Raw genomic sequence first — 26,668 nt, 5'->3', positions numbered from 1 at the left:
CTCCTACGAGGTGACCAGCCGGGGGGGGAACCCCGGCCAAGCATCGGTGGAGATGTTCTTCTCCAGCCTGCAGGCCCACCTCAAGGCCAGGGCTGCCGAGACCGCGGCCAGCGTTGCCAAGGTGGAGGAAGCCGGCAAGGTAAGCTTTATCTGTTTTTGATTTGGTTATCATCCTGGTAGCCCTCCGAGGCATGGGCCGGCTGCTGGGAGCCGGCCCGGGTTTCGCCTAGCTGACTGACTTTCTTTTTTCCTTAGGCTGTGATGGATCGGCGCACCACTCTGTACAAGCGCGCCGTTACCCATTACCACAAGGCCAAGCTGGACCGGGCCGACTTGGCCCGCGAGCTGGAAACCGCCAAGGGTAAGCTCTATCTTCTTTCGACTCGATGCCTTATTTTCTTTTTAATCTTCGTTGGCTGACGTTTCTCTCCGGCTGCCTCGCAGTTGAAGCCGCCAAGGTCCCGCGGCTGGAGTCGGATCTCCGGGCTGCTCGCGCCCAGTGCGCCGAGAGCGAGGAGGCGGGCCGTTCTTCAGCCGCCAAGCTCAAGCTAGCTGAGCAGGAGCTGACACGGCTGCGCCTGCTGGAGCAGAACCACCTCACTGAGCTCAACTCCCTTAGGACGGCGGAGAAGGAGAAGGTGGAGGATCTGAGCCGGCGGCTGACGGAGGTGGAGAAGCAGCGGCTTGCGCTGCAGGAGGAGGTCACCGCCAAGTCCACGGAGCTGACGGCTACCGCCAAGCGCTGGACGGATGAGATTGGCGCGCTTGATCGCGGCTTGGCGGGTGAGTGCATCTCTATGTTCCTTTCCCTTTGCCGGCTTTCGGCTGTCGGCTGCCGGCTTTCGTTGGCAGCCGGCAGCAGAAACTTCTGATGTCTTTGCTATCTCCATCTTCGGGCTGGTGGCAGTCGGTTCTTGCCGGCTGCCGCCAGGCTTTTCCTTTTGGCTTAGGACTTCGAAAATTTGTATTTTCAGCTTATTTCGGCTTCGATGATTTCTGACTTGCTTCTTCTTGCAGCGGCCTTCCCGGAGACGCAGGACGCAGCTTTGGCAGCCGTTGGCGTTGCGCGCGAGGCCAGGAGGCAGGAGACCGGCGAGGGCAGCTCGGAGTATTTCTCCATGGAGGATCACATGGCGTCCATGGCTGCCCGCGTCGAGCCCATCACCAAGCTTGGCTGGGAGCTCCGGAAGGCGGTTGAAGAGCTGGCGCCGATGCTGTGGCCTGAGGAGGCGGTGCCGCAAGATATCTCCAGCCTCACCACCCTGATGGAGCGGGCGCCGGATCGCTTCCTCGACTGGAAGGAGTCGGCCACGCGCGCTGGTGCCGACATGGCGCTGTCCTTCGTCCTCTCGTGGTACAACGAGGTGGACCTGGGGCAGCTTGAGTTCCGGCGAGCCGGCGTGGAGGACAAGCTCCCCGCCGAATACAAGGCCGCCCGTCTTGCTCGAGCCAGCGCCATCGCCGACTTCATCGACAAGGCCCTCTTCGTCGCGGACCCGAACCCTCCTCCATCCGATGAGGACTACATGGAAGATGAGGAGGCGGAAGACGAGCCCGAAGACGACCTGGCAGCTGGCTCCGCGGACGCTCCTCCGGCTGGTCCTTCTCCAGCCGCGTCTTAGTTTTACCTGTCTTTCCAGTTGTTCTTTTGCCAAAACAATTTATTAAATCCCCGGGATGCCGGGTGCACATGTATGAATATTATAGTCCTTTAATTATGTCACACTTTAGTGTGTTTGTTAATCATTTGTGTGCCGAGTTGCTTTCTTTCGACTCGTTCGCTTTTTCCCATCCGTCCCACTCTTTGGCTGTGCTCTTGCCGGTCGTACGTCCGACTTGCGATCCGTCGCCGGATCAAGAGCGGGCCGCTGGGTGAGGCTGACAGTATTTCAGTCGAACGAGCTGAATTCGGCAATCCGGCACTTTTATGAAAAGTTGCAAGTCAACTCGCTTTTACTCTTTCCCTTAGTCGTTTTTCGCGTGTCGGCTCCCTAGGCCTTACTCCCGCCAGCCGGACAGCCGGGTTGCGGTCTGTAGCTAGATCGGAAGCCGGCTGTCGGAAACCGGATCACGTTACTGAGCCGACCGCGTGAGAGGGTTCAAGCCGATTGGCGAAACAAGGTAAAGTACGCGAAAAACTTGTCGGAAACGGCGCTCTTGGCGCGTGCTTTTTCATAGCTTACAAAAGGGATACAAGGGATACATACATTCCTGCTCTCATGTGTAAAATGGGCGGAGTAAGTTGACATTCCAGGGACGTTTAGTCTCCTCATCAGCCTTGTCCGGCTTTTTTTCTTAGCCTCTTGGGCATCTATGAGATAGTAGGAATCATTGCCTACTGCCTTGCTCAGGATGAAGGGACCCTCCCATGGGGATGACAGTTTATGCTGTCCGGCTGTCCGCTGGATCAGCCGGAGCACTAGGTCTCCTTCTCGGAATGCTAAAGGCTGGACCTTCCGGCTATGATAGCGTCGGAGGCTCTGCTGGTAGATAGTAGATCTAGACGCAGCCAGCAGCCGGGCCTCTTCGACCAGGTCAACTCCATCTTCGCGAGCTTCTTTGGCTTCGGCTTCTGTATAGAGCTTGATCCTTGGCGCGTCGTGCTCGATATCAGTCGGCAAGACGGCTTCGGCCCCGTATACGAGGAAGAATGGTGTGAAGCCGACTGAGCGGTTTGTCGTTGTGCGCAGGCTCCACAGCACATTGGGCAGTTCTTCAATCCAGCAGCCGGCTGCTCGCTCAAGCGGCTCCACCAGCCGGGGTCGGATGCCGGCTAGGACCAAGCCGTTAGCCTTCTCCACTTGTCCGTTGGACTCTGGGTGCGCCACAGAGGCTAGGGCCATCCGGATCCCCATTTCCCCGCAATAGCGAGAGAAGATGCCTTGGGAGAAGTTGCTGCCGTTGTCGGTGATGATGCTGTGGGGGTAGCCGAACCTCACGATGATTTCCTTGAGGAATGTGACGGCTGTGGAGCCATCCAGCTTCTTGATTGGCTTGGCTTCGATCCACTTGGTGAATTTGTCAATCATCACCAAGAGGTGTGTCATGCCGCCTCGCGCCGTTCTGAATGGGCCTACCATATCCAAGCCCCATACGGCAAACGGCCATGTGATGGGGATGGTTTTCAAGGCGGAAGCCGGCTGGTGTCTCTTCTTTGCGAAGCGCTGACAGCCGTTGCACTTCTTCACCAACTCTTCTGCGTCTCTGAGCGCAGTCGGCCAGTAAAAACCGTGCCGGAAGGCTTTGGCCACTATGGCTCTGGATGAGGCGTGATGTCCGCACTCTCCTTGATGGATTTCACGTAGGAGTTCAATCCCTTCAGCCGGCTCGACGCACCGCTGGAACACCCCACTTACGCTGCGTTTGTACAGCTGGTGGTTGATGATGGTATAGGCCTTGGCCCTTCTCTCAATCTGCCTGGCCTGGACTCTATCATCAGGCAGCACACCGTCGGTGAGGTAGGAGAGGAAATCTTGTGCCCATGAAGGTACGCATCTTATCTCGAATACGCTGACCAGCAGGGCCTCCTGCGTGGGAGCTTCCGGATTCGACTGCATGGTCGCCGGGTTCGGCTTACTAGCCGGCGGGTTCGGCTTGCTAGCCCCCGAGTTTGGCGATGAAGCCCCCGGGTTGGACTGAGAAGTCCCCGGGTTCGGCATGGTAGCCGGCGGGTTCGGCTTGTTAGCCCCCGAATTGGGCGATGAAGCCCCCGGGTTCGGCTGAACAGCCCCCGGGTCAGCCGGCACGAATATTGAATCCGAGTCCGGTGACGGTATGATGGACGGCTTCTTGAGAACCGCCAAGGCAATGCCCGGCGGAATGGCTTGCCGGGTTGAGCCAATCTTGGACAAGGCGTCAGCCGCCTCGTTGTTTGCTCGTGGCACGTGGTGGAATTCGCAGCCGTCGAAGAAGCCGGATAGCTGCTGGACATGGAAGCGGTATGAGGCCATGTTGGCGTCCTTCGCGTCCCAGTCGCCAGATGCTTGCTGTATAACCAAGTCGGAGTCGCTGAAGCAAAGTATGCGACGCACGCCAATCTCCTTGGCCAGCTTCAGCCCATGAATGAGCGCTTCATATTCCGCTACATTGTTGGATGCGGCGAAGTGGATCTGCAGGACGTAGTCCAGCCGGTCTCCCTTGGGAGAGGTGAGGACGATGCCGGCTCCCAAGCCGTTGCGCATCTTCGAGCCGTCAAAGTGCATCTTCCAGTGTGTGGAATCCGGCACAGGCGGCAGGTACTGCATCTCGGCCCAGTCGACGAAGAAGTCCGCGAGGATCTGCGACTTGATGGCTGTGCGTGGCTCGTAGAGGATGGTGTGGGCGGCTAGCTCCAGGGCCCACTTAGCAACCCGGCCGTTGGCATCCTTGCTGCCGATGATTTCCGCCAAGGGCGCTGTGGCAACCACCTTGATGGGGTGCTCTTGGAAGTAGTGCTTGAGCTTCTTGGCCGCCATGTAGACGCCGTAGGTGACCTTCTGGTAGTGGGGGTAGTTTTGCTTCGACTGGGAGAGCACTTCGCTAAGGTAGTAGACTGGACGCTGGACCAGCTGCTCCCTGCCGTCTTCTTTGCGCTCCACCACCAGGACAACGCTAACCACTCGATTGGTGGCTGCGATGTACAACAGCATCGGCTCCATTGAAGCCGGCGTTGCAAGGATTGGCGCGGTTGAGAGCACGCGCTTCAAGTCACGGAAAGCTTCTTCCGCCTGTGGTGACCAGACGAACTTGTCCGCCTTCTTCATCAATTGATACAGGGGCAGTGCCTTCTCCCCCAGCCGGCTGACGAAGCGGCTCAAGGAGGCCAGGCAGCCAGCGAACTTCTGGACGTCCTTGAGGCACTGCGGCAGTTCCATCTTCTCCAGGGCGCTGATCTTGTCCGGGTTGGCTTCGATCCCCCGCTGAGAGACGAGGTAGCCAAGGAGCTGGCCAGACGGCACGCCGAATGTGCACTTGGCCGGGTTGAGCTTCATCCAAAATCTTCTCAGATTGGTGAAGGTTTCTCTCAGGTCATCAAGGAGGGTAGTCGTCTCCTTGGTCTTTACAACGACATCATCCACATATGCGTGAACGTTTCTGCCGATTTGATCCTGCAAGCATTTTTGCATGCACCTTTGGTAGGTGGCGCCTGCATTTTTCAAGCCGAACGGCATAGTCGTGTAGCAATAAGCCCCGTACGGGGTAATGAACGAAGTCTTTATTTGATCAGCCGGATTCAAAGGAATCTGGTGGTAGCCTGAATAGGCGTCTAGGAAAGACAACAGTTCACAGCCGTGATCGAGTCTATGACTTGATCTATGCGCGGCAGGGGGAAGGGATCCTTCGGGCACGCCTTGTTCAGGCTGGTGTAGTCGATACACATGCGCCAGGAGCCGTTCTTCTTCAAGACCAGGACCGGGTTCGCCAACCAGTCCGGGTGCAGCACTTCCATGATGAAGCCGGCTGCCAGCAGCCGGGCGATTTCTTCACCGATGGCCTTCCTTCTTTCTTCGGCGAAGCGCCTGAGAGGCTGCTTCACCGGCTTGGCTTCAGGCCGGACGTGAAGGTGGTGCTCAGCCAACTCCCTCGGCACACCCGGCATGTCTCTTGGAGTCCATGCGAAGATGTCCCGATTCTCACGGAGGAAGCTGGTGAGCTCGCTTTCCTATTTCTTGCTCAAGCCGGCACCGATGGTGACGTACTTGTCCGGCTGCGCCGGGTCCAGCAGGATCTTCTTGGTGTTGTCGGCCGGCTGGAAGTGAGTCGTCCCAGCCGGGTTGCCTGCAGCCGGCATGTCTGTCTGCGCGGCCTTGGCGAGGGCGACGGCGTCGTGGATGAGCTGCTTCTCGGTGGCGATGACCAGCGTCTGGGCCATCTTGGAGCTCTGCGTGGCGCAGTCCATGGAGCGGCGATAGTCGCCGGCTACGGTGATGACCCCCTTGGGGCCAGGCAGCTTCATCTTCAGGTACCCATAGTGGGGCACCGCCATGAACTTGGTCAGGGCCGGCCTGCCCAGGAGCGCGTGGTAGGGACTCACGAGGTCCACCACCTCGAACTCGATTCTCTCGGTGCGGAAGTGGTCCGGCTTCCCGAACATCACCTCCAGCGTGATCCGGCCGATCGGCTGGCAGCAGTGGCCTGGCACGATGCCATGGAAGACGGTGGGGGTGGGACGCAACTCGGCCTCTTGGATGCCCAGCTTGCGGGCGGTGTCGCGGTAGAGGATGTTGATGCTGCTGCCGCCGTCGATGAGGACGCGCGAAAAACGCACGCTGCGCCGGGTTGTGCCGATGGTGGGGTCGAGGACCATGGCGTAACTGCCCGGCTTCGGCAGGACGGCCGGTGTGTCGCGGCGATCAAAGGTGATGGCCTGCTCTGACCAGTTTAGGTACTGGGGGACCGGCGGTATGACCGCGTTGACCTCGAGGGAACGGTGCTGCTGGCTCGTCTTTTCCTCGGGCTCGGAGGTGAAGATGATGTAGGTAGCATCTTCGGCCAGATATCGGCCGCCATGGTGCACTTGGTTAGCCTCGTGGTGCTCGAGGTTGGCGTTCTCTGCGCCGGCTTGGCCACTCGGCCCGCCGGCTGGTGGGGGCGGGGGTGGAGGCGGGAGAGGTTCACCGCTTGTCAGCCGCTTCATGAAGTGGCAGTCGCGGGTGGTGTGGTTGGAGGGGTTCTTGCCGCTGTGGTACTTGCACGGCGAGTCGAGCATCTGCTCGAAAGTGTACTTCGGCTTCCACTGCCGGTCTTGCTTCTGGCGGCGGCTGCCGCCTGCCGCGTTGTCTGCCACGGCAGCTACGTGGGCGGAGCCGTACCGGCGGTCCGGCTGGTCGCTGTGACGCTTGCCGCGGTAGTTGTCCCGCCGGCTGCCATGAGAGGCGCCGTCTGCCGGCTTGTGCTCAGCCGACTTGTGGTGGTCCCGCCTGGAGGGAGCCGGTGCTGGGTCAGTCGGCGCCTTGCCGGCTTCTTCAGCCAGCGCATATTTGTCCGCGATGGCCATCAAGGCGGCCATCGACTTGGGGTCACTACGGCGCAGCTTGTGCCACAGCATGGTGTTCGGCCGGCAGCCTCCCATGAAGAAGCTGATGGCCTGGATCTCGTGCACGCCCTCGCAGGAGTTGCGCATCTCGCACCAGCGCGTCAGGTACACGCGATCCATCTCGTCCGGGCCCTGCTTGCACATCTCAAGCTGCTGAGGGCGACCCGGCCGGCGGTATGTGCCGGTGAAGTTGCTGACGAAGGCCTCTTCGAAATCCAGCCAGCCGTTGATGCTGCCGGCTGGCAGGTTGTTGAGCCAGGTGCGGGCGGAGCCGACCACCATCAGGGGGGAGTAGCGTACCGCCCACCGCTTGTTGCCTCGAGAGATGCCGACTGCGGTGGAGTAGTCCTGCAGCCAGTCCTCCGGCTTGGCGGTGCCGTCGTACTTGGGCGTGTCGCGGGGGAGCTGGAAGCCGTCGAGCACGGGCTCGTTGGCGATGCGGGGCCCGAAGCACTTGGGGCAAGCCGGCGCCTCCTCTTCCGCGATGCGGGATTCGACCAGCCGATCGAGGCGGTCTCTGGCGTCGGTGGGCTCGATGCGGGGGCCCAGCCGGGAGCGTGCCGGCTGGTGTGTGCCGGCTGCTTCTGGAGCCGGCCGGTGCTGACGGCGGGGCTCGGAGTCTTGCTCCTGGTTCCGGCTTGGGGGAGGCCGGCTGCGGCTGCTGCCGCTCGGCTGGTGGCTCGGCCGGCCCGAACTTGCGTGCGTGGCCCGGGAGTCACGGTGCCGGCTTGGCCGGGGAGGCGGACTCGGCCGTGTCCCCGGCGCCTTCCCTGTCGTTACTGCAGCGCCACGAGCGTGAGAAGCTCGGGGGCATTGACATACAGGGTCGGCCGCCGCTTGTTGGCTGCGTTGAGCAGCTCAGTCACCCGCATGGTTTGGCGGCGTAACTCTTCGCCTTCAAGGCGGTTCAGCTCTTCTGCGGCGGCTTGTGCCGCGCGCATGTTCTTGTCGGGGGTGTTGTAGACGGGTAGCTCCGCGGACAAAGTCGGTGAAGGAGCACCGTCGCGGGCGATCTCAGCGCCAAGGTCGCGGCCCCTGTGGCGGATCTGACCGGCTCGGCTGGGACCGTCGCCGCCTGGAGTGAGGCCGTGGGCGCGATTGTACTCGCGCTGGGTGATCTCCATCTGGCGCTTAGCAGCAGCCAGTTCTTCGGTTTGCTTGAGGAGGAGCTGGCGGTGCGCCTCCAAATCCGCCTCGATGGTGGTTGGGTCGCCGCCAGGCATGAGCGGGGTGCTCAGCTTCGCCCGGACTTCGTCCAGCCGGGACGGTGGCGGTGGCGCCTTTGGGCCCGAGCCGGAGGCGTTGGGGTCGACGTTGCGCTCCAGGTTGGGGCCACGGGTGCGCGGGTTCCTGGTGGGGAGCTCCTCGCCAGCCATCATGACTTGCACGACGACGGGCTGGCGGGAGCGCTGCTGCCGGCTCGCGGAGGAGGGCTTGCGCAGCGCAGGACCTGCCGCGGGTAGCGCGGCGGTGCGACGGTAGCGACGTAGACGTCGTGGCCGCCGAAGGAGATGACGCTGCCGCCGGCTGGGAAGGGCCGGTCAGCGAAGCAGCCAGCGTTGTCGCTGACGCAGTCGAGGGAGCCGAATCTCCAGATCAAGCCTGAAGCGACTCGCTCGCCGGTGGTGACGGTGAGGCCCGTCCGGATGAAGACACCGGCCGAGGATGCTGAAGGCCCCACGGTGGGCGCCAAATGTCGTGGTATCGTCACGGCATATGCCATAGGGTGGCTAATCGAAGTGGTTCCTGAGGGATCTCACGGCGGTATCCGGATGCGGGTATGGGCACGAGCGACACGGCGACGTACCCAGGTTCGAGGCCCTCCGATGGAGGTAAAACCTCTACTCCTGCTATGAGTGTATATGATGATCACACAATACAATGGTGCTCCTAGAGCTGTGTCCGGCTGCTCCTGGGAGGCTAAGGGAGATGATGGTTGTAATGTCCCAGGTTTAGAGACGATCGAGGGGTAGATTTTAGAAAGGGATGTGCATTGCATAGTAAATTCTGGGGAAATTTCGCGCTTTTAAACAAAAACTGCATCGAAGGGGGACAAGTTTCTCTCTCGACACCTTACAGGGTTAGGGTTTCGAGAGTGCGACAAACTTGCATCTCACTTCACTAGTTTAGGGTTTTGAGAAGAGAGAGGAGAGTTTGCTTGATTGAATTCCAAATGATATGACATGGTTGAATTCAAACCAAGGTTGAATTTGAATTTCAAATTCAAACATTAAATAATTACTTTAAATAATTCAAATGAGGACATTCATTAAGAATATAATCAATAATAATCAAGATAAACAATAATATTAAAGTCAAGCTCATTAGAGAAAACTTTGAGCTTTATTGATCATCACACACATTACAATGTCATTACAATATTTAAAAGTGAAATAAAAGAATATTACAACACATCACATAAATGGGCAGAATAGAAAATAAAGAAAAATTTACAAGTTAATAGTCCTAGTCTAAACTCTACAAGGTCATCCTCATTTGATCTTGTATTTGATGAAGTCCTTGTCCAATTTGCTCAATTGTTGATCCCTGCACAAAAACACAACAAAGAGAAATTATGCCAAGTGGCAAAGCCACTTGGCAAGTTAGAAATCAAATGGAAAGGTAAAATGAGCAGATAAGCTCAATGTGGCCGAGCTGATCCAGGCCAAAGCCAGGTTCACAGGATCTGGTTCACACAGGCACACAAGCAGCACACACATCAGGTGTGCATGCTTAACACACAGGCACTGCCTGTGCATGTGGCACAACACACACACAAAGATCGGTGAGTCACCAAAGTGACCAGAGACAAGCTGTCGACCAGGGAAAGCATAGAGGCACCATATTTAACCTTTCCGAGCCCAAACCCTAGCCATTTGTTCATCCATCGACAAAGAGCAGTGGTAAGTTCACCAAGAACAGCCAAGAACACAAAGAATGTGAACAGCCTAGAGCTGTTTCATCTATTCACAATCACCAGAAAGTAAACCAAGATCTCAAGCTTGCTAGGAGGAGAAGGGCAAGCAAACCAAGCATCACAGAAGAAATCCCCTACATCAATACTTAATTCTAGGAGCTGGAGTGAGGTATACCACATAAAAACCTGAGCAAGATCATACCTTGCTCATAATTAAGCATACAATGCATCACTGGAGCACAGAAGGGTAGATTACCCTGTGTGTGTCATCATTTGGCTACCAAGCCATTTGGTGCAAGCACAGATGGGTAAGACCAATAGGTTAACATTCTAAGGGAACAACAGCTATGCAAATCCATGCATAACTAGAGGGATCCAGCCAAGAATGCAACCATAGTTAGTCTAAACCACTCACTAAGCACCTACAGCTAGCTAGGCCATCAGATTATAGACAATTACTTGTCTATATATTTTGTCAACACCAAAAGGTTACTGGAAGTCCAAGATTGGATCAAACCAGTGAACAATTATTCCATTCCAGCCAGCCAACACAAACTATGGCAAATCACAGATAGGGGAGCAACCAGGACAGCAACACAAGTGCTGCTGTGGCCACCTCAACCCTAAGCCAAGACAAGAACCTATACCTCATTATCCATTTGGATTCAGTAGAGGGCTAGGGTACACAACTGAAGGTTGGCATCCATCTAGCCCTGTCACAATTAATTAGATGATCACAACTGCAAAGCAGCTCACATCACTTATCCACTTCAGTAAAACTCAGGCAACACAGATAAGTGAACAAAACAAATGAATCAAAGCAACAGCAGTTGCTTAAGCCAACAAGAATACACACCAGGTTAAGCCTGTGTGATACACACACAGCACAGAGTGAGCAACAGTGAGCCATAGACACCAAAGAGCAGCTTTTACAAGCAACTGGTGATCATATGATCACCAGAAGCTTGCTAGAGCATGCTAATGCATGCTGGAACTCATTCCAAGTAATTAACACATAAACAGATAATTGATTAACTGAACAATTGCATCACAGATAAGAGCATCAGGCTTTATAATTGTATCCAGAAGCACATCAAAGGCTTGATGAACCAAAGGATCACAATATACAAGAAAAGCACATGTCAATCCATCACTGAATCACACTGCTAAGCCAACAGTATAGCTCAATGGAGCATAATCATGAATCTGAACTAAATGAACTAGCTCAGAGGCACTGGCACTTGCAAGTATGCAAGGATTAACCACCACAATCAAGCCAGGGACAGAATTAAGCACACACACAGTATGCCCTAGTTACAGTAAAAAGGAATAGGAGCATGCCAACAGGCCATGAGCATCACTGGATGCTCATGAGCAATCACAGGAGGGCCACAGCCAGAGATGGAAATGCACAACTAGAGCTAGGAAACACAGAAGCAAGTTTTCACAGGCATATAGCTTAGCAATCTTGCGCAGTAGCACACGCATAGCGTAGCAAAGATAGCATAACAGAACAGCAAACAATGGCGCCGCAGAAGAACACAGCAGTTGCTTGCGTAGGCAAGCACACCACAAAGAAGGTCTAGAGGTGGAAGAAGGTCGTGCACGAAGGGGAGCAGAAAGGAGGCGCACGTGCCCGGAGTCGAGGAGAACAGCGCAGCCATGGCGGCCACGGCGGCACGCGTCGGGCGAACGACGGCGCCAGGCCATGGCCAAGCCAGGTTGTCGTCGGGGCGCAGGGACCCCAGCAGCACCACGGCGGAGCACGCGGCCACGCCAAGGCGTCAAGCTCGTCGGCAGCGACGAGAGCGCGGCGACTCGCCCGCGGCCATGTCACCGGGGCGTTGAGGAAGAACGGCGGCGGCGAGGAAAAGCAGATCGACGCGGATCAATCGAAGCGCCGTCGAACGGCGGTTCGATTGATACCCATCTCACCGCCGGCGGTGGCCGGAGTAGGCCGGATTAATTCGGCGATGGCGGCGGCGACCACGGGTCGCCAGAGCACGGAGAGGATTAGGGTTAGTCGAGCGGCGCGTGGTGAGGGAGTGAGCGACCGCTCGGGTCGGTTGGACCCGAGCTGGTCTAACCCAACCCACTGGGCTCCACTGACAGGTGGGCCCAGGGGCAAAGTTGGTATTTCACAAATTCGATAAATACTGAAACTTTGAAAATTCATATTAAATGTTTAAAAGCTTCAAAAAAATAATTAGAAATATGAAAACCACTCAGTATAAAAATCTCTATCATAATAAAATATGAAATAGAATTTTTGAAGTTAAACTAGAATAAGTTCAAATTTGATGATTTAAATAATAATTTAAATCACACCTAATATTTTCAATAATGAAAATAAGTCCATTAATGCATTTGGACTTCAAAAACACCTTGACAACACTTCAAGGTGGTATCTTACTCTTAAACAAGTATCCTCAATTCATTCTTAGTATTAACCTCTTACAGGAAATAATAACGACATCGGAAGGGGGGGGACAAACCCTAAAAATGGAACCATGCATAAATTGCTTCTTTAACCATTGCCCTTATCGGACAATGATGCTATTTTTCAGAACAAGAGGACAAGGGTCAGTCCATACCTACCAACTGCAGAACTTTGCAGTGTTCAGGCAAGTTCATCACTTGCTCATGTCATTTGAGTATTTCTATCAAATTACTTGCAAAGTATTATGGTTATCACTATTGCATAAAAATCAAACCACTACTTTCATAACTATGAATATGACTATGTGGTGGGCAATGGAACCATGGATTGTGTTGAAATGGTGGAGGTTCCATTGCACGGGCTTATATCCATCTAGGATTAAACAACAAATGTCGCCAGTGATTCTTGTGCCGTAATATCCGTGTTAACCATAAGATCCGGAGTGGGACGGAGTAGTCAAAAGTGTTTCCACCTCTCGTTCATCAACGGATGCGCTTTACCGTAGACACTTGTATCTGTCAGGGCAAGCGGTGGGCTGGGGAAGCCTAAAGTCCCCACGGCATAGTCCGTAGACACTTGTCGCTCGAAGTGCAAGCGGTGGGCTGGGGAAGCCTAAAGTCCCCACGGTATTGCGGTCTATGATGGGTTGCAGCTTCCGGCGAAGGAGTTTGGTTCGATCCCAAACTGTCGTCGTGGTCGGGGTCCACCCCTGAGTGGGAGTAATGGGACCGGCGAGGACCCAGGGTCGGGGCATGCAACAAAGGGTGGGTGTTCGAGGTAGCGGAGGAACATGATTGGCTAGACCTTATACCGGGCCTCACACCTAAGGAAGTGTGGACGGGAAAGCTGCCCGGTTGGCACCAAGGTTAAGATCTCTTATGGGTAAAGCAACACACCTCTGCAGAGCGTAAGAATCGTGACTGTCACTCCCTGTTCCGGATTGAGGAACTGCGAACGCGGCCGGAAAGGAGCTCCATGAAGTTCTAGCAAACCGGTGAAGGCTGACGGACATAGCTCTTTGAAATAAAAGCAATCTCTTGAAGAAATGTTTATCAAAACTTGCATTGGTATTAGACTTTCTGGTCTAATATCGTAGCTAGTGCATTAAACACCTCTTATCTATAATGAACTTGTTGAGTACGCTCGTACTCATACCACTCTTAAACCCCATGCTTAGATTGTCTGAACCGTCTGGAGGAGGAGGACTACGACAGCAATGATGGAGCCGAGATCATCGGCTACGAGGAACCAGACCTCTCAGGAGGAGTGGAAGGCGTAGACTACATCATCGTCTACGGATCCGGGGAGGCTTCCGGAGGAGAACAAGCCTAGAGATCTCTGAGGAGTAGTAGTAGCCAAGCAGCACAAACTCTTACTACAGAGCTGCTTGATTAAATAAATGTTTAGTTTAATGAGACAATGGTATTGTAAGTTAAGTTGGGTTCGCCTCGAACCCAGGAGTTATCCTCTTAGGACCCAAGAGGAGCTCCGAGACGACTTGTGTATGATGATTGTAATAATATGTGAATGAGTTATGGACCTTGCTATGTTCTGTTGTACTACTCTGAGGGATGTAATATTTGCGGAATGGTACTTCGCGAATGTTATATCAACGACTGGCATACTACAACATGCAGTGGTATGCAGTGGTCACCACAGCTTGGTATCAGAGCAAAAGCTTTGACCTTAGGTTGGAACCTAGTAAATGGGACTAAACGTTAGGAGTCAAATAGGATTAGTAAAGAATTCTCTAAAAATATGGTGTATATTCAATTGAGAATACAACAACCATATCTTTTAGTGCGATAATTCTTTATTATCTCTATTTTGATGCATTATTACTAATCTTATAATCTTTCTATTTCTACAGCCAACATGGCAAGTGCACGACCGGGAAGAAACGTGAAAGTTATGGATTCCACACTGAACGAATACCAAGGAGGACTTGCTGATATCCTACGATCCATGTTGCTGGAATTTGGGTGTGATCCCCAGATTCCAGTAAAGAAGTACATGTTCTATGATGGACCGGTGTTGGCCAAGTGCAGAGTAGGACTGCGACTTCCCGAATCTTTGGGAATGAGCGTAGTCATGCCAGCTGGAGAAGCTAGGACAACCAACACAGCCTATCATATAGCTGTTATGAGAGCCATAACCGACATACGGGAACATAAGACAAAAGAGCTTATGGATTCCGAGTTCTCCCATATTCCTCATAATCAGGAGGAGGAAGATCCCTTGCTCAACCACTACAAATACGCCAAACGCAAACCCATAGCAGCGGCAAAATATATGGATAATAGCCGTAACTTCATATCATTACTCTTTCAACTGAATCATCATCTGATAGGAGCTATTGATACGATGCTAGAGGAATTTACCGAACCCAAGGAGGAGAGTAGGGGGAAGGAACCTATGGAGAATGTAGTGCACACACCAGTTTATTCAGCTGGTGACTACATCAGCTTTGATCCACTTGCACGTGAACCTACACCTGCTACACCTGGGAACTACCTGAATAGTTCCTATGGGGGATACGAAGGCGGAGCGGAATCCGGAAACAACCAGCGTTCCGAGACTCCGATCGAGAATTCTAGGGGTTGGCGTTGGGGTAGTGATACTGGAACTCATAGTACTACCGAGTATTATGATGGAGAGATGAACGATGATGCAACAACCCGGAACCGTAGCTATCCTAGTAATGAAGGAGTGGATGGAGGATATCCGACACAGGTTGAGTCGGGTATGGGTTTTGGTAACCCTTATGGTGGGGCTACAGGAGAGTACACCCGATGGGTGGACTATGATGCACTCAACGATCAGTTTGTGAACACTGATTTCTCCTTAGGGTCATCATCGGATTCGGACTACAAGCCAACGGGGAGACCTTATGTTCCAGGGTCTATCAGGAGGACGACACGTTCGACCGGATGGAAGCCTGGAATGTATCGGGAGTGAAGACCGATTAGAAGTCTACCAAGGGAGGCGTGGCTATAATACACAAGTACCACATGTATTATAGTTTGTAATATCTGTATAAATTTGAACATATACTTTAATAAGTGAGTTTGCATACTCACATCGACTTGAGTATTGTAATAAGACCACTTATGTATGTATATACAGGGTATATGTTTTGTATGATTTGGATTTGCTTCTTGATTTCCATTGCGTGACTAGTTCTGTGCACAAAGTTGAGCTCAGAAAACTTGCGCATGGAGTAATTATGAGAATCATCTTGTGTTGCAGAACTAGGGGGATTATGTCGGGAACGTTAGGAAACGAGACTGAAGCACAGCGCATGGAGCGCGAAGCAAAAGAGAAGGAAGAGGCTGAGGGTGCAGCTAGAGATCAGTTTCCACCACCACCACCACCCATGACTCAGCAGAACTTTATCCAGTACATGCAACTGGCGGAAGAGAGGCAGCGTGTAACACTGGAGCTGCAGAACAAATTCCTTCAGGATCTGATGCAGCAGAATAGGGTGGAGAGACCTGAGAACCAGGGAGTCACATTAGCAGACTTCCAAAACACCAAGCCAATATCTTTCGCATACGCGCCCGAGCCGATGGACGCGGAAGATTGGTTGATGGATACTGAGCGCAAGCTCAACACTGTTGGATGCAATGACCAAGAGAAGGTCCGATATGCTACCCATCTGCTATGTGGACCTGCCGCATCATGGTGGGACAACATTGTAGCCGTGTATCCGGCAGGAAAGGTATTCACCTGGGAGGAGTTTGCAAGGAAGTTCAGGGAATCCAATGTCCCCGAAAGTATTGTGGAACCGAAGCGTCGAGAGTTTGAGAGTCTCGAGCGAAGGATAAGGCAATCCTGACTTATGTCAGGGAGTTTTCAAAGCTGTCCCGGTATGCTGTTGAGGAAGTCAATACCGAGGACAAGAAGACGAAGAGATTTCTGAGGGGGTTAAGTCCCCAGTTTAAGGTGCAGCTACGGATGATGAGAGCAACAGAATTCCAAGAGTTGGTGGATGCAGCCATCACTCTTGAAGATGACTTTAAACAACTGCAAGAAGAGAAGAGGAAGAAGGCCAAGTATGAGCCTAAGAGGTTTGTTAGTAACAAGCCCAATACCAGCTTGAGTTTCAAGCCACGGTATAACAACAACAACAACAACAATAACAGCAATCGAGGAGGAACCAAGGATATCGATGCAAATCAGATTACATGCCATTCCCGTGGTTTAAAAGGACATGTCATGAAGGATTGTAGGAAACCCAAGATCATATGCTTTGGGTGTCGTCAGAGGGGCACATGTCAAGGACTGCCCCAAGAAGAATAGTGGAGGAGGAGGAAATCGAGGAAACACCGGAGGGAATTGGAAGAATAAGAAGCCCTTCGGCAAGCTGAACTGTACCAGTCTGGAGGAGGTGGTCAACTCTGACCAGGCGGTGATAGGTACGCTCCAGATACTCACTCATCCTGGCAAAGTACTTTTTGATACTGGTGCAACTACATCATTCATTTCTCAACAATTCATCATCAAACATGGGATTAGTTGCACTAAGTTAGATACACCCATAACCATACTTTCTGCGGGGGGAACGATATTAGTAACCCATGCCAAACAAAAACAAGTCATTATGATCAATAAGTGCGCGTTTGACGCGGACCTGTTCATTTTACCGATGAAGGACATTGATGTCATTCTTGGTATGAACTGGTTAGAAGCTAATGGAGCATTGATCGACTGTGTAAACAAGACGGTGTCACTAAAAAGTCCCGATGGAAGTAGAATGATCTACCAAGGCGACAAACATACACAGATTGAAGTGGAGCTACAGCTGAATAGCATGAAGGAGGTGAAGTTAGAAGATATACCTGTAGTAAATGAATTCCAGGATGTGTTTCCTGCGGAATTACCTGGTATGCCACCAGATAGGGAGATAGAATTCACTATCGACCTAATTCCAGGAACAGCTCCGATTGCTAAAGCACCATATAAAATGGGGCCTAAGGAATTGAAAGAACTCAAGGAACAATTGGATGACTTAGAACAAAAGGGATTCATTCAGGAGAGTGTTTCACCATGGGGATCACCTGTGATCTTCGTAGATAAAAGGGATGGAGGAAGAAGGATGTGCGGAGACTACAGGAATCTAAACAACGTCACAATCAAGAACAAGTATCCACTTCCAAGAATACAAGATCTATTTGATCAGGTTAGAGGAGCGGGAGTCTTTTCCAAAATTGATCTAAGATCGGGATATCACCAGATAAAGATCAAGAAGGAGGACGTTCTGAAAACTGCTTTTGTCTCAAGGTATGGACACCATGAATACCTTGTAGTACCTTTTGGATTAACCAATGCCCCAGCAATATTCATGAATCTCATGAATAAGATCTTCATGCCATATCTTGACAAGTTTGTCATCGTATTCATCGATGATATCTTGATATATTCCAAGAACAAGGCAGCACATGCCGAACATTTGAGGTTAGTGTTGCAGACACTAAGGGAACACCAACTTTATGCCAAACTTAGTAAGTGTGATTTTTGGCTAGATCAAGTGGAATTTCTTGGTCTTGTCATTAGTAAAGATGGAATCGCTGTTAACCCGAGCAAGGTAGCAGCAGTTTTAGAATGGGAAGCACCCAAGACTGTCAAGGAAATCCGAGGATTCCTAGGAATGGCAGGATACTATCGGAGATTCATTGAAGGATTCTCTAAGATAGCAGGACCAATGACAAAGTTGCTAAGGAAGAACACACCATTCGTGTGGTCAGAGGAGTGTGAGAAGAGTTTTCAAACTCTGAAGGAGAAACTCACCACAGCACCGGTGTTAGCAGCTCCTAAGTTGGCAAGGATTACACCGTGTACTGTGACGCATCCAAACATGGATTGGGTTGCGTACTCATGCAAGATCGGAAAGTGATATCTTATGGATCGAGGCAACTCAGACCTCATGAAGTGAACTATCCAACACATGACTTGGAATTAGCAGCGGTCGTATTCGCACTTAAAACATGGAGACATTTTCTCTATGGAGCTAAGTGTGAGCTTTATACAGACCATAAAAGCCTCAAATATTTCTTCACTCAGAAGGAACTCAACATGAGGCAGAAAAGATGGCTAGAATTGATCAAGGATTATGATCTGACGATCAACTATACACCAGGGAAGGCTAATGTTGTAGCAGATGCCCTGAGTAGGAAGAGTACGGGAGGAGTGGAACAAGAAATATCACCGGAGCTGAGGAAAGAAATAAGTCAAGCCCAAATACAACTTTGGGAGAAGGAAGCCCATGAAGGATTATCGGCGTTGCAAGTAGCCGATGAGTTGAATGTCAACCTGAAGAATGAGATAATGATGGGTCAGTTGGACGATCCATTCATTGTAGAAGAGATGAGGAGAATAGATGAGGGAAGACCATCAGAATTTCACCGTGGAGAATCTGGATCTTTGTGGTTCCAGAAGAGGATTTGCGTTCCGGATATTGCTGAAATCAAGGAAGTAATACTCCGGGAAGCTCATCAAACACCATATTCAATACATCCGGGAAGTACAAAGATGTACATGGATCTAAAGGAACTATTCTGGTGGAATAACATGAAGAGGGAGATAGCGCAATATGTGGCAGAATGCCATACCTGCCAGCGAGTGAAGGCTGAACATCAGAGTCCGGCAGGGAAGTTACAACCTCTACCTATTCCGGAGTGGAAATGGGAGGAGATAGGGATGGATTTCATCACCGGACTACCCATGACTAATAAAAAGAAGGACATGATATGGGTAATCGTGGACCGGTTGACGAAAAGTGCACACTTTTTAGCGGTAAACCAGCAGGATAAAGGAGAGAAACTTATTGATCTTTACATCAAAGAGATCGTGAGTAAACATGGAGTGCCTAAGAAAATAGTGTCGGATCGAGGATCCGTGTTCACATCAAGATTCGGAAGCAGCTTCATGAAGCTTTAGGATCCAAGTTGGATTATAGTACCGCGTATCACCCACAAACAAAGTGGACAAACTGAGAGAACCAATCAGATCTTAGAAGATATGCTTAGGGCTTGTGCCCTAGACTTCGGAGGATCATGGGAGGAGCATCTACCTTTAGCAGAGTTTTCATACAACAATAGTTACCAAAGCAGCATCAAGATGGCACCATTTGAAGCTCTGTATGGAAGAAAGTGTAGATCACCAATTTGTTGGTATGAAGCCGGAGCAAGCAAAGAATTCAACCCAGATTATGTCAAGGAAAAACAACAAATCATTGACATTATCGAGACAAAGCTCAAGATAGCCCGTAGTCGGCAAAAGAGTTACGCCGATCAGAAGAGAAGGACGTGGGAGCCACAAGTTGGAGACATGGTTTATCTTAAGGTAAGCCCGATGAAAGGACTCCAGAGGTTTGGAGTAAAAGGGAAACTCAGTCCTAGATATATAGGACCTTTCAAGATACTGAGTCAGAATCGAGGTTTAGCCTTTGAGTTGGATCTACCGGGAAGGTTAGCTCAAGTCCATAATGTATTCCATGTGTCACAACTTCGGAAATGTTTGAAGACCCCAGATGAACCAATATCACATGAGGAGCTCGAGTTACAACCAGACTTGACATACATCGAGAAGCCAGCCAAGATTCTCGAGGAAAGCTGGAAACAACTCAGAAACAAGGCTATCAAGTACTGCAAGATACAGTGGAAGCATCATCCCGAGAGGGAAGCCACCTGGGAAAAAGAAGAAGACCTGAGGAAAACATACCCCGAGCTGTTCAGGTATTACAACCACAACTTCGGGACGAAGTTTTCTTTAAGGGGGAAAGGCTGTAATGTCCCAGGTTTAGAGACGATCGAGGGGTAGATTTTAGAAAGGGATGTGCATTGCATAGTAAATTCTGGGGAAATTTCGCGCTTTTAAACAAAAACTGCATCGAAGGGGGACAAGTTTCTCTCTCGACACCTTACAGGGTTAGGGTTTCGAGAGTGCGACAAACTTGCATCTCACTTCACTAGTTTAGGGTTTTGAGAAGAGAGAGGAGAGTTTGCTTGATTGAATTCCAAATGATATGACATGGTTGAATTCAAACCAAGGTTGAATTTGAATTTCAAATTCAAACATTAAATAATTACTTTAAATAATTCAAATGAGGACATTCATTAAGAATATAATCAATAATAATCAAGATAAACAATAATATTAAAGTCAAGCTCATTAGAGAAAACTTTGAGCTTTATTGATCATCACACACATTACAATGTCATTACAATATTTAAAAGTGAAAAAAAAGAATATTACAACACATCACATAAATGGGCAGAATAGAAAATAAAGAAAAATTTACAAGTTAATAGTCCTAGTCTAAACTCTACAAGGTCATCCTCATTTGATCTTGTATTTGATGAAGTCCTTGTCCAATTTGCTCAATTGTTGATCCCTGCACAAAAACACAACAAAGAGAAATTATGCCAAGTGGCAAAGCCACTTGGCAAGTTAGAAATCAAATGGAAAGGTAAAATGAGCAGATAAGCTCAATGTGGCCGAGCTGATCCAGCCAAAGCCAGGTTCACAGGATCTGGTTCACACAGCACACAAGCAAGCACACACATCGTGTGTGCATGCTTAACACACAGCACCGCCTGTGCATGTGGCACAACACACACACAAGATCGTGAGTCACCAAAGTGACCAGAGACAAGTCGTCGACCAGGGAACGCTTAGAGGCACCATAGTTACCCTTTCCAGAGCCCAAACCCTAGCCATTTGTTCATCCATCGACAAAGCAGTGGTAAGTTCACCAAGAACAGCCAAGAACACAAAGAACAGGTGAACAGCTAGAGCTGTTTCATCTATTCACAATCACCAGAAAGTAAACCAAGATCTCAAGCTTGCTAGGAGGAGAAGGGCAAGCAAACCAAGCATCACAGAAGAAATCCCCTACATCAACACTTAATTCTAGGAGCTGGAGTGAGGTATACCACATAAAAACCTGAGCAAGATCATACCTTGCTCATAATTAAGCATACAATGCATCATCGAGCAATGCAAGGGTAGATTACCCTGTGTGTGTCATCATTTGGCTACCAAGCCATTTGGTGCAAGCACAGATGGGTAAGACCAATAGGTTAACATTCTAAGGGAACAACAGCTATGCAAATCCATGCATAACTAGAGGGATCCAGCCAAGAATGCAACCATAGTTAGTCTAAACCACTCACTAAGCACCTACAGCTAGCTAGGCCATCAGATTATAGACAATTACTTGTCTATATATTTTGTCAACACCAAAAGGTTACTGGAAGTCCAAGATTGGATCAAACCAGTGAACAATTATTCCATTCCAGCCAGCCAACACAAACTATGGCAAATCACAGATAGGGGAGCAACCAGACAAAGAACACAAGTACTTGCTGTGGCCACCTCAACCCTAAGCCAAGACAAGAACCTATACCTCATTATCCATTTGGATTCAGAGAGGGCTAGGGTACACAACTGAAGGTTGGCATCCATCTAGCCCCGTCACAATTAATTAGATGATCACAATCGCAAGCAGCTCACATCACTTATCCACTTCAAGAAACTCAGCAACACAGATAAGTGAACAAAACAAATGAATCAAAGCAACAGCAGTTGCTTAAGCCAACAAGAATACACACCAGGTTAAGCCTGTGTGATACACACACAGCACAGAGTGAGCAACAGTGAGCCATAGACACCAAAGAGCAGCTTTTACAAGCAACTGGTGATCATATGATCACCAGAAGCTTGCTAGAGCATGCTAATGCATGCTGGAACTCATTCCAAGTAATTAACACATAAACAGATAATTGATTAACTGAACAATTGCATCACAGATAAGAGCATCAGGCTTTATAATTGTATCCAGAAGCACATCAAAGGCTTGATGAACCAAAGGATCACAATATACAAGAAAAGCACATGTCAATCCATCACTGAATCACACTGCTAAGCCAACAGTATAGCTCAATGGAGCATAATCATGAATCTGAACTAAATGAACTAGCTCAGAGGCACTGGCACTTGCAAGTATGCAAGGATTAACCACCACAATCAAGCCAGGGACAGAATTAAGCACACACACAGTATGCCCTAGTTACAGTAAAAAGGAATAGGAGCATGCCAACAGGCCATGAGCATCACTGGATGCTCATGAGCAATCACAGGAGGGCCACAGCCAGAGATGGAAATGCACAACTAGAGCTAGGAAACACAGAAGCAAGTTTTCACAGGCATATAGCTTAGCAATCTTGCGCAGTAGCACACGCATAGCGTAGCAGCATAGCATAACAGGAACAGGCAAACAATGGCGCTGCAGAAGAACACAGCAGTGCTTGCGTAGGCAAGCACACCACAGCAGCAGGTCTAGAGGTGGAAGAAGGTCAGGCACAGAAGGGGAGCAGGAAAGGAGGCGCACGTACCCGGAGTCGAGGAGAACAGCGCAGCCATGGCGGCCACGGCGGCACGCGTCGGGCGAACGACGGCGCCAGGCCATGGCCAAGCCAGGTTGTCGTCGGGGCGCAGGGACCCCAGCAGCACCACGGCGGAGCACGCGGCCACGCCAAGGCGTCAAGCTCGTCGGCAACGACGAGAGCGCGGCGACTCGCCCGCGGCCATGTCACCGGGGCGTTGAGGAAGAACGGCGGCGGCGGGGAAAAGCAGATCGACGCGGATCAATCGAAGCGCCGTCGAACGGCGGTTCGATTGATACCCATCTCACCGCCGGCGGTGGCCGGAGTAGGCCGGATTAATTCGGCGATGGCGGCGGCGACCACGGGTCGCCAGAGCACGGGAGAGGATTAGGGTTAGTCGAGCGGCGCGTGGTGAGGGAGTGAGCGACCGCTCGGGTCGGTTGGACCCGAGCTGGTCTAACCCAACCCACTGGGCTCCACTGACAGGTGGGCCCAGGGGCAAAGTTGGTATTTCACAAATTCGATAAATACTGAAACTTTGAAAATTCATATTAAATGTTTAAAAGCTTCAAAAAAATAATTAGAAATATGAAAACCACTCAGTATAAAAATCTCTATCATAATAAAATATGAAATAGAATTTTTGAAGTTAAACTAGAATAAGTTCAAATTTGATGATTTAAATAATAATTTAAATCACACCTAATATTTTCAATAATGAAAATAAGTCCATTAATGCATTTGGACTTCAAAAACACCTTGACAACACTTCAAGGTGGTATCTTACTCTTAAACAAGTATCCTCAATTCATTCTTAGTATTAACCTCTTACAGGAAATAATAACGACATCGGAAGGGGGGGAACAAACCCTAAAAATGGAACCATGCATAAATTGCTTCTTTAACCATTGCCCTTATCGGACAATGATGCTATTTTTCAGAACAAGAGGACAAGGGTCAGTCCATACCTACCAACTGCAGAACTTTGCAGTGTTCAGGCAAGTTCATCACTTGCTCATGTCATTTGAGTATTTCTATCAAATTACTTACAAAGTATTATGGTTATCACTATTGCATAAAAATCAAACCACTACTTTCATAACTATGAATATGACTATGTGGTGGGCAATGGAACCATGGATTGTGTTGAAATGGTGGAGGTTCCATTGCACGGGCTTATATCCATCTAGGATTAAACAACAAATGTCGCCAGTGATTCTTGTGCCGTAATATCCGTGTTAACCATAAGATCCGGAGTGGGACGGAGTAGTCAAAAGTGTTTCCACCTCTCGTTCATCAACGGATGCGCTTTACCGTAGACACTTGTATCTGTCAGGGCAAGCGGTGGGCTGGGGAAGCCTAAAGTCCCCACGGCATAGTCCGTAGACACTTGTCGCTCGAAGTGCAAGCGGTGGGCTGGGGAAGCCTAAAGTCCCCACGGTATTGCGGTCTATGATGGGTTGCAGCTTCCGGCGAAGGAGTTTGGTTCGATCCCAAACTGTCGTCGTGGTCGGGGTCCACCCCTGAGTGGGAGTAATGGGACCGGCGAGGACCCAGGGTCGGGGCATGCAACAAAGGGTGGGTGTTCGAGGTAGCGGAGGAACATGATTGGCTAGACCTTATACCGGGCCTCACACCTAAGGAAGTGTGGACGGGAAAGCTGCCCGGTTGGCACCAAGGTTAAGATCTCTTATGGGTAAAGCAACACACCTCTGCAGAGCGTAAGAACTGTGACCTGTCACTCCCTGTTCCGGGATTGAGGAACTGCGAACGCGGCCGGAAAGGAGCTCCGTGAAGTTCTAGCAAACCGGTGAAGGCTGACGGACATAGATCTTTGAAATAAAAGCAATCTCTTGAAGAAATGTTTATCAAAACTTGCATTGGTATTAGACTTTCTGGTCTAATATCGTAGCTAGTGCATTAAACACCTCTTATCTATAATGAACTTGTTGAGTACGCTCGTACTCATACCACTCTTAAACCCCATGCTTAGATTGTCTGAACCGTCTGGAGGAGGAGGACTACGACAGCAATGATGGAGCCGAGATCATCGGCTACGAGGAACCAGACCTCTCAGGAGGAGTGGAAGGCGTAGACTACATCATCGTCTACGGATCCGGGGAGGCTTCCGGAGGAGAACAAGCCTAGAGATCTCTGAGGAGTAGTAGTAGCCAAGCAGCACAAACTCTTACTACAGAGCTGCTTGATTAAATAAATGTTTAGTTTAATGAGACAATGGTATTGTAAGTTAAGTTGGGTTCGCCTCGAACCCAGGAGTTATCCTCTTAGGACCCAAGAGGAGCTCCGAGACGACTTGTGTATGATGATTGTAATAATATGTGAATGAGTTATGGACCTTGCTATGTTCTGTTGTACTACTCTGAGGGATGTAATATTTGCGGAATGGTACTTCGCGAATGTTATATCAACGACTGGCATACTACAACATGCAGTGGTATGCAGGGTCACCACAATGGTCTCTCTCACAGGGCAGCGCTAAGGGTGGAATGAAGTGAGAATGATCGATCCCCTGCACGAGAGGGGGTAGTGCGGCTTATATAGGCACCGGCACTTTACATATAAGACCCTATAGTTTACTGGCCGGCTTGGCCGGCTCTGGCTTCCGCTCCTTCCCGAGGCGGTGACGTCAGGAGCCGTTGAGGCATCGTGGCCTGTCCCATCCGGCTGCCACGGTCAGCGGTATGGAGAGGAGGTGTCCCTGTCGCCGTCAGCCACTGTAGCCAGTACGGATCGTCGTAAGCCCCGACGGCCTGTCCGGCGCGTGGCACTATTGCTCCACAGTGCCCGCGCTTTACGGAAGATGGAGTCAGCGTGGACTTTGGGAACCCGGATCACCAACCCGGTTCCTTCCAAAGGCAAGACTCGCCAGCCTCGAGTCGGTCTGAGGTACAAACCCCAGTCGGATATGGCTTGTAGAAGCCGGCCCAGCTACAGCATTGGTGGCCGTAGCCAGGCCGACTAGGACCTAGAGCCAGCCGGCTTCCGGACCAGCCGGCCATGGCGCCAGCCGGCTGCTCCTCAGCCGGCCTTTGCCGCGAGCCGGCCAGTGGCCAGCCGGCTGCTCCGCGTCCATTGCCCTATCTGGGGTCTTCCCCCCGACAATCAAATCGAAGATGGCACTAGACGCGGTAGTAGACTGACGACACGGTAAACGGACGTGCTTGCCAAGCTCACATGCATGACACTCCCGAGTACGACTAAATTTATTACACTTGATAAAATCTAGACGCTGAAGAGCCAACATGACATCATGCCCAGGATGGCCAAGACGCTGGTGCCATAGCTCGGCGGTGGCGGTGACAACCAAAGCGGTGGAGGAAGAACGGCGAAAGCTGGTCCTCCCGGGAAAGGTGTAGAGATCTCCGTCACTATTGCAACGAAGAATCACGCGACGGGTCTTTAGGTCCTTCACGGAGAAACCAAAGGCGTCAAACTCAATGGAACACATATTATCGCGGGTAAACTTGCGAACCGAAAGCAAATTGCGAATAATGTGCGGTACTAGGAGTACATGGTTGAGTCGAAAGACGTGACCAGAAGGTGTGCGAAAGGAGGTGAAACCAGAAGAGGTAATGGGGATGGTGGTTCAATCCCCGACGGTGATGAAGTGAGGAGTGCGAAGGTGGGAGGAACGAGTGAGGTTACCATCGTCGTTGGTCATGTGTGAGGATGTGCCTGAGTCCATGACCCAACCACCTTGCTGAAGCGCGAGGTTGTTTAGGGCGGCGATGAGAGCCGAGATGTCCCATGTAGTCGCCGAGGTCGACGGCGCGGTGGCGGTGTAGGCCTGGGGGCGAGGGCCCAGGATGCCCTGTCTAGAGGAGGGGCGCGCCACTGGCCAGCACCCGGGGAGAAGCAGACCCACGGGCCGGTCAGGGCCAGCGTGC

General features: G+C 50.9%; 1 protein-coding gene across 1 annotated transcript; it reads left to right on the top strand.

The window, feature by feature from the left end:
* Positions 1–261: 261 nt before the first annotated feature.
* LOC139837991 (uncharacterized) lies at positions 262–26,064 on the top strand. Its single transcript, XM_071827337.1, has 4 exons — positions 262–361; positions 445–783; positions 1,018–1,331; positions 26,008–26,064. The coding sequence occupies exons 1-4, from the start codon at positions 262–264 to the stop codon at positions 26,062–26,064; spliced, it is 810 nt and encodes a 269-aa protein (XP_071683438.1).
* The last annotated feature ends 604 nt before the right edge of the window (positions 26,065–26,668 follow it).

Source organism: Lolium perenne, chromosome 3 (assembly GCF_019359855.2).
Source record: "Lolium perenne isolate Kyuss_39 chromosome 3, Kyuss_2.0, whole genome shotgun sequence".
Taxonomy (NCBI): Eukaryota; Viridiplantae; Streptophyta; class Magnoliopsida; order Poales; family Poaceae; genus Lolium; species Lolium perenne.
This window is presented reverse-complemented; position numbering and strand designations above follow the sequence as displayed.

Coding starts and splice junctions, on each gene's coding strand:
- LOC139837991 (XM_071827337.1), top strand. CDS start 262: ATGGATCGGCGCACCACTCTGTACAAGCGCGCCGTTACCCATTACCAC. Junction 362..444: donor CGAGCTGGAAACCGCCAAGG/GTAAGCTCTATC, acceptor GCTGCCTCGCAG/TTGAAGCCGCCAAGGTCCCG. Junction 1,332..26,007: donor CGCGCGCTGGTGCCGACATG/GCGCTGTCCTTC, acceptor GATAAAATCTAG/ACGCTGAAGAGCCAACATGA.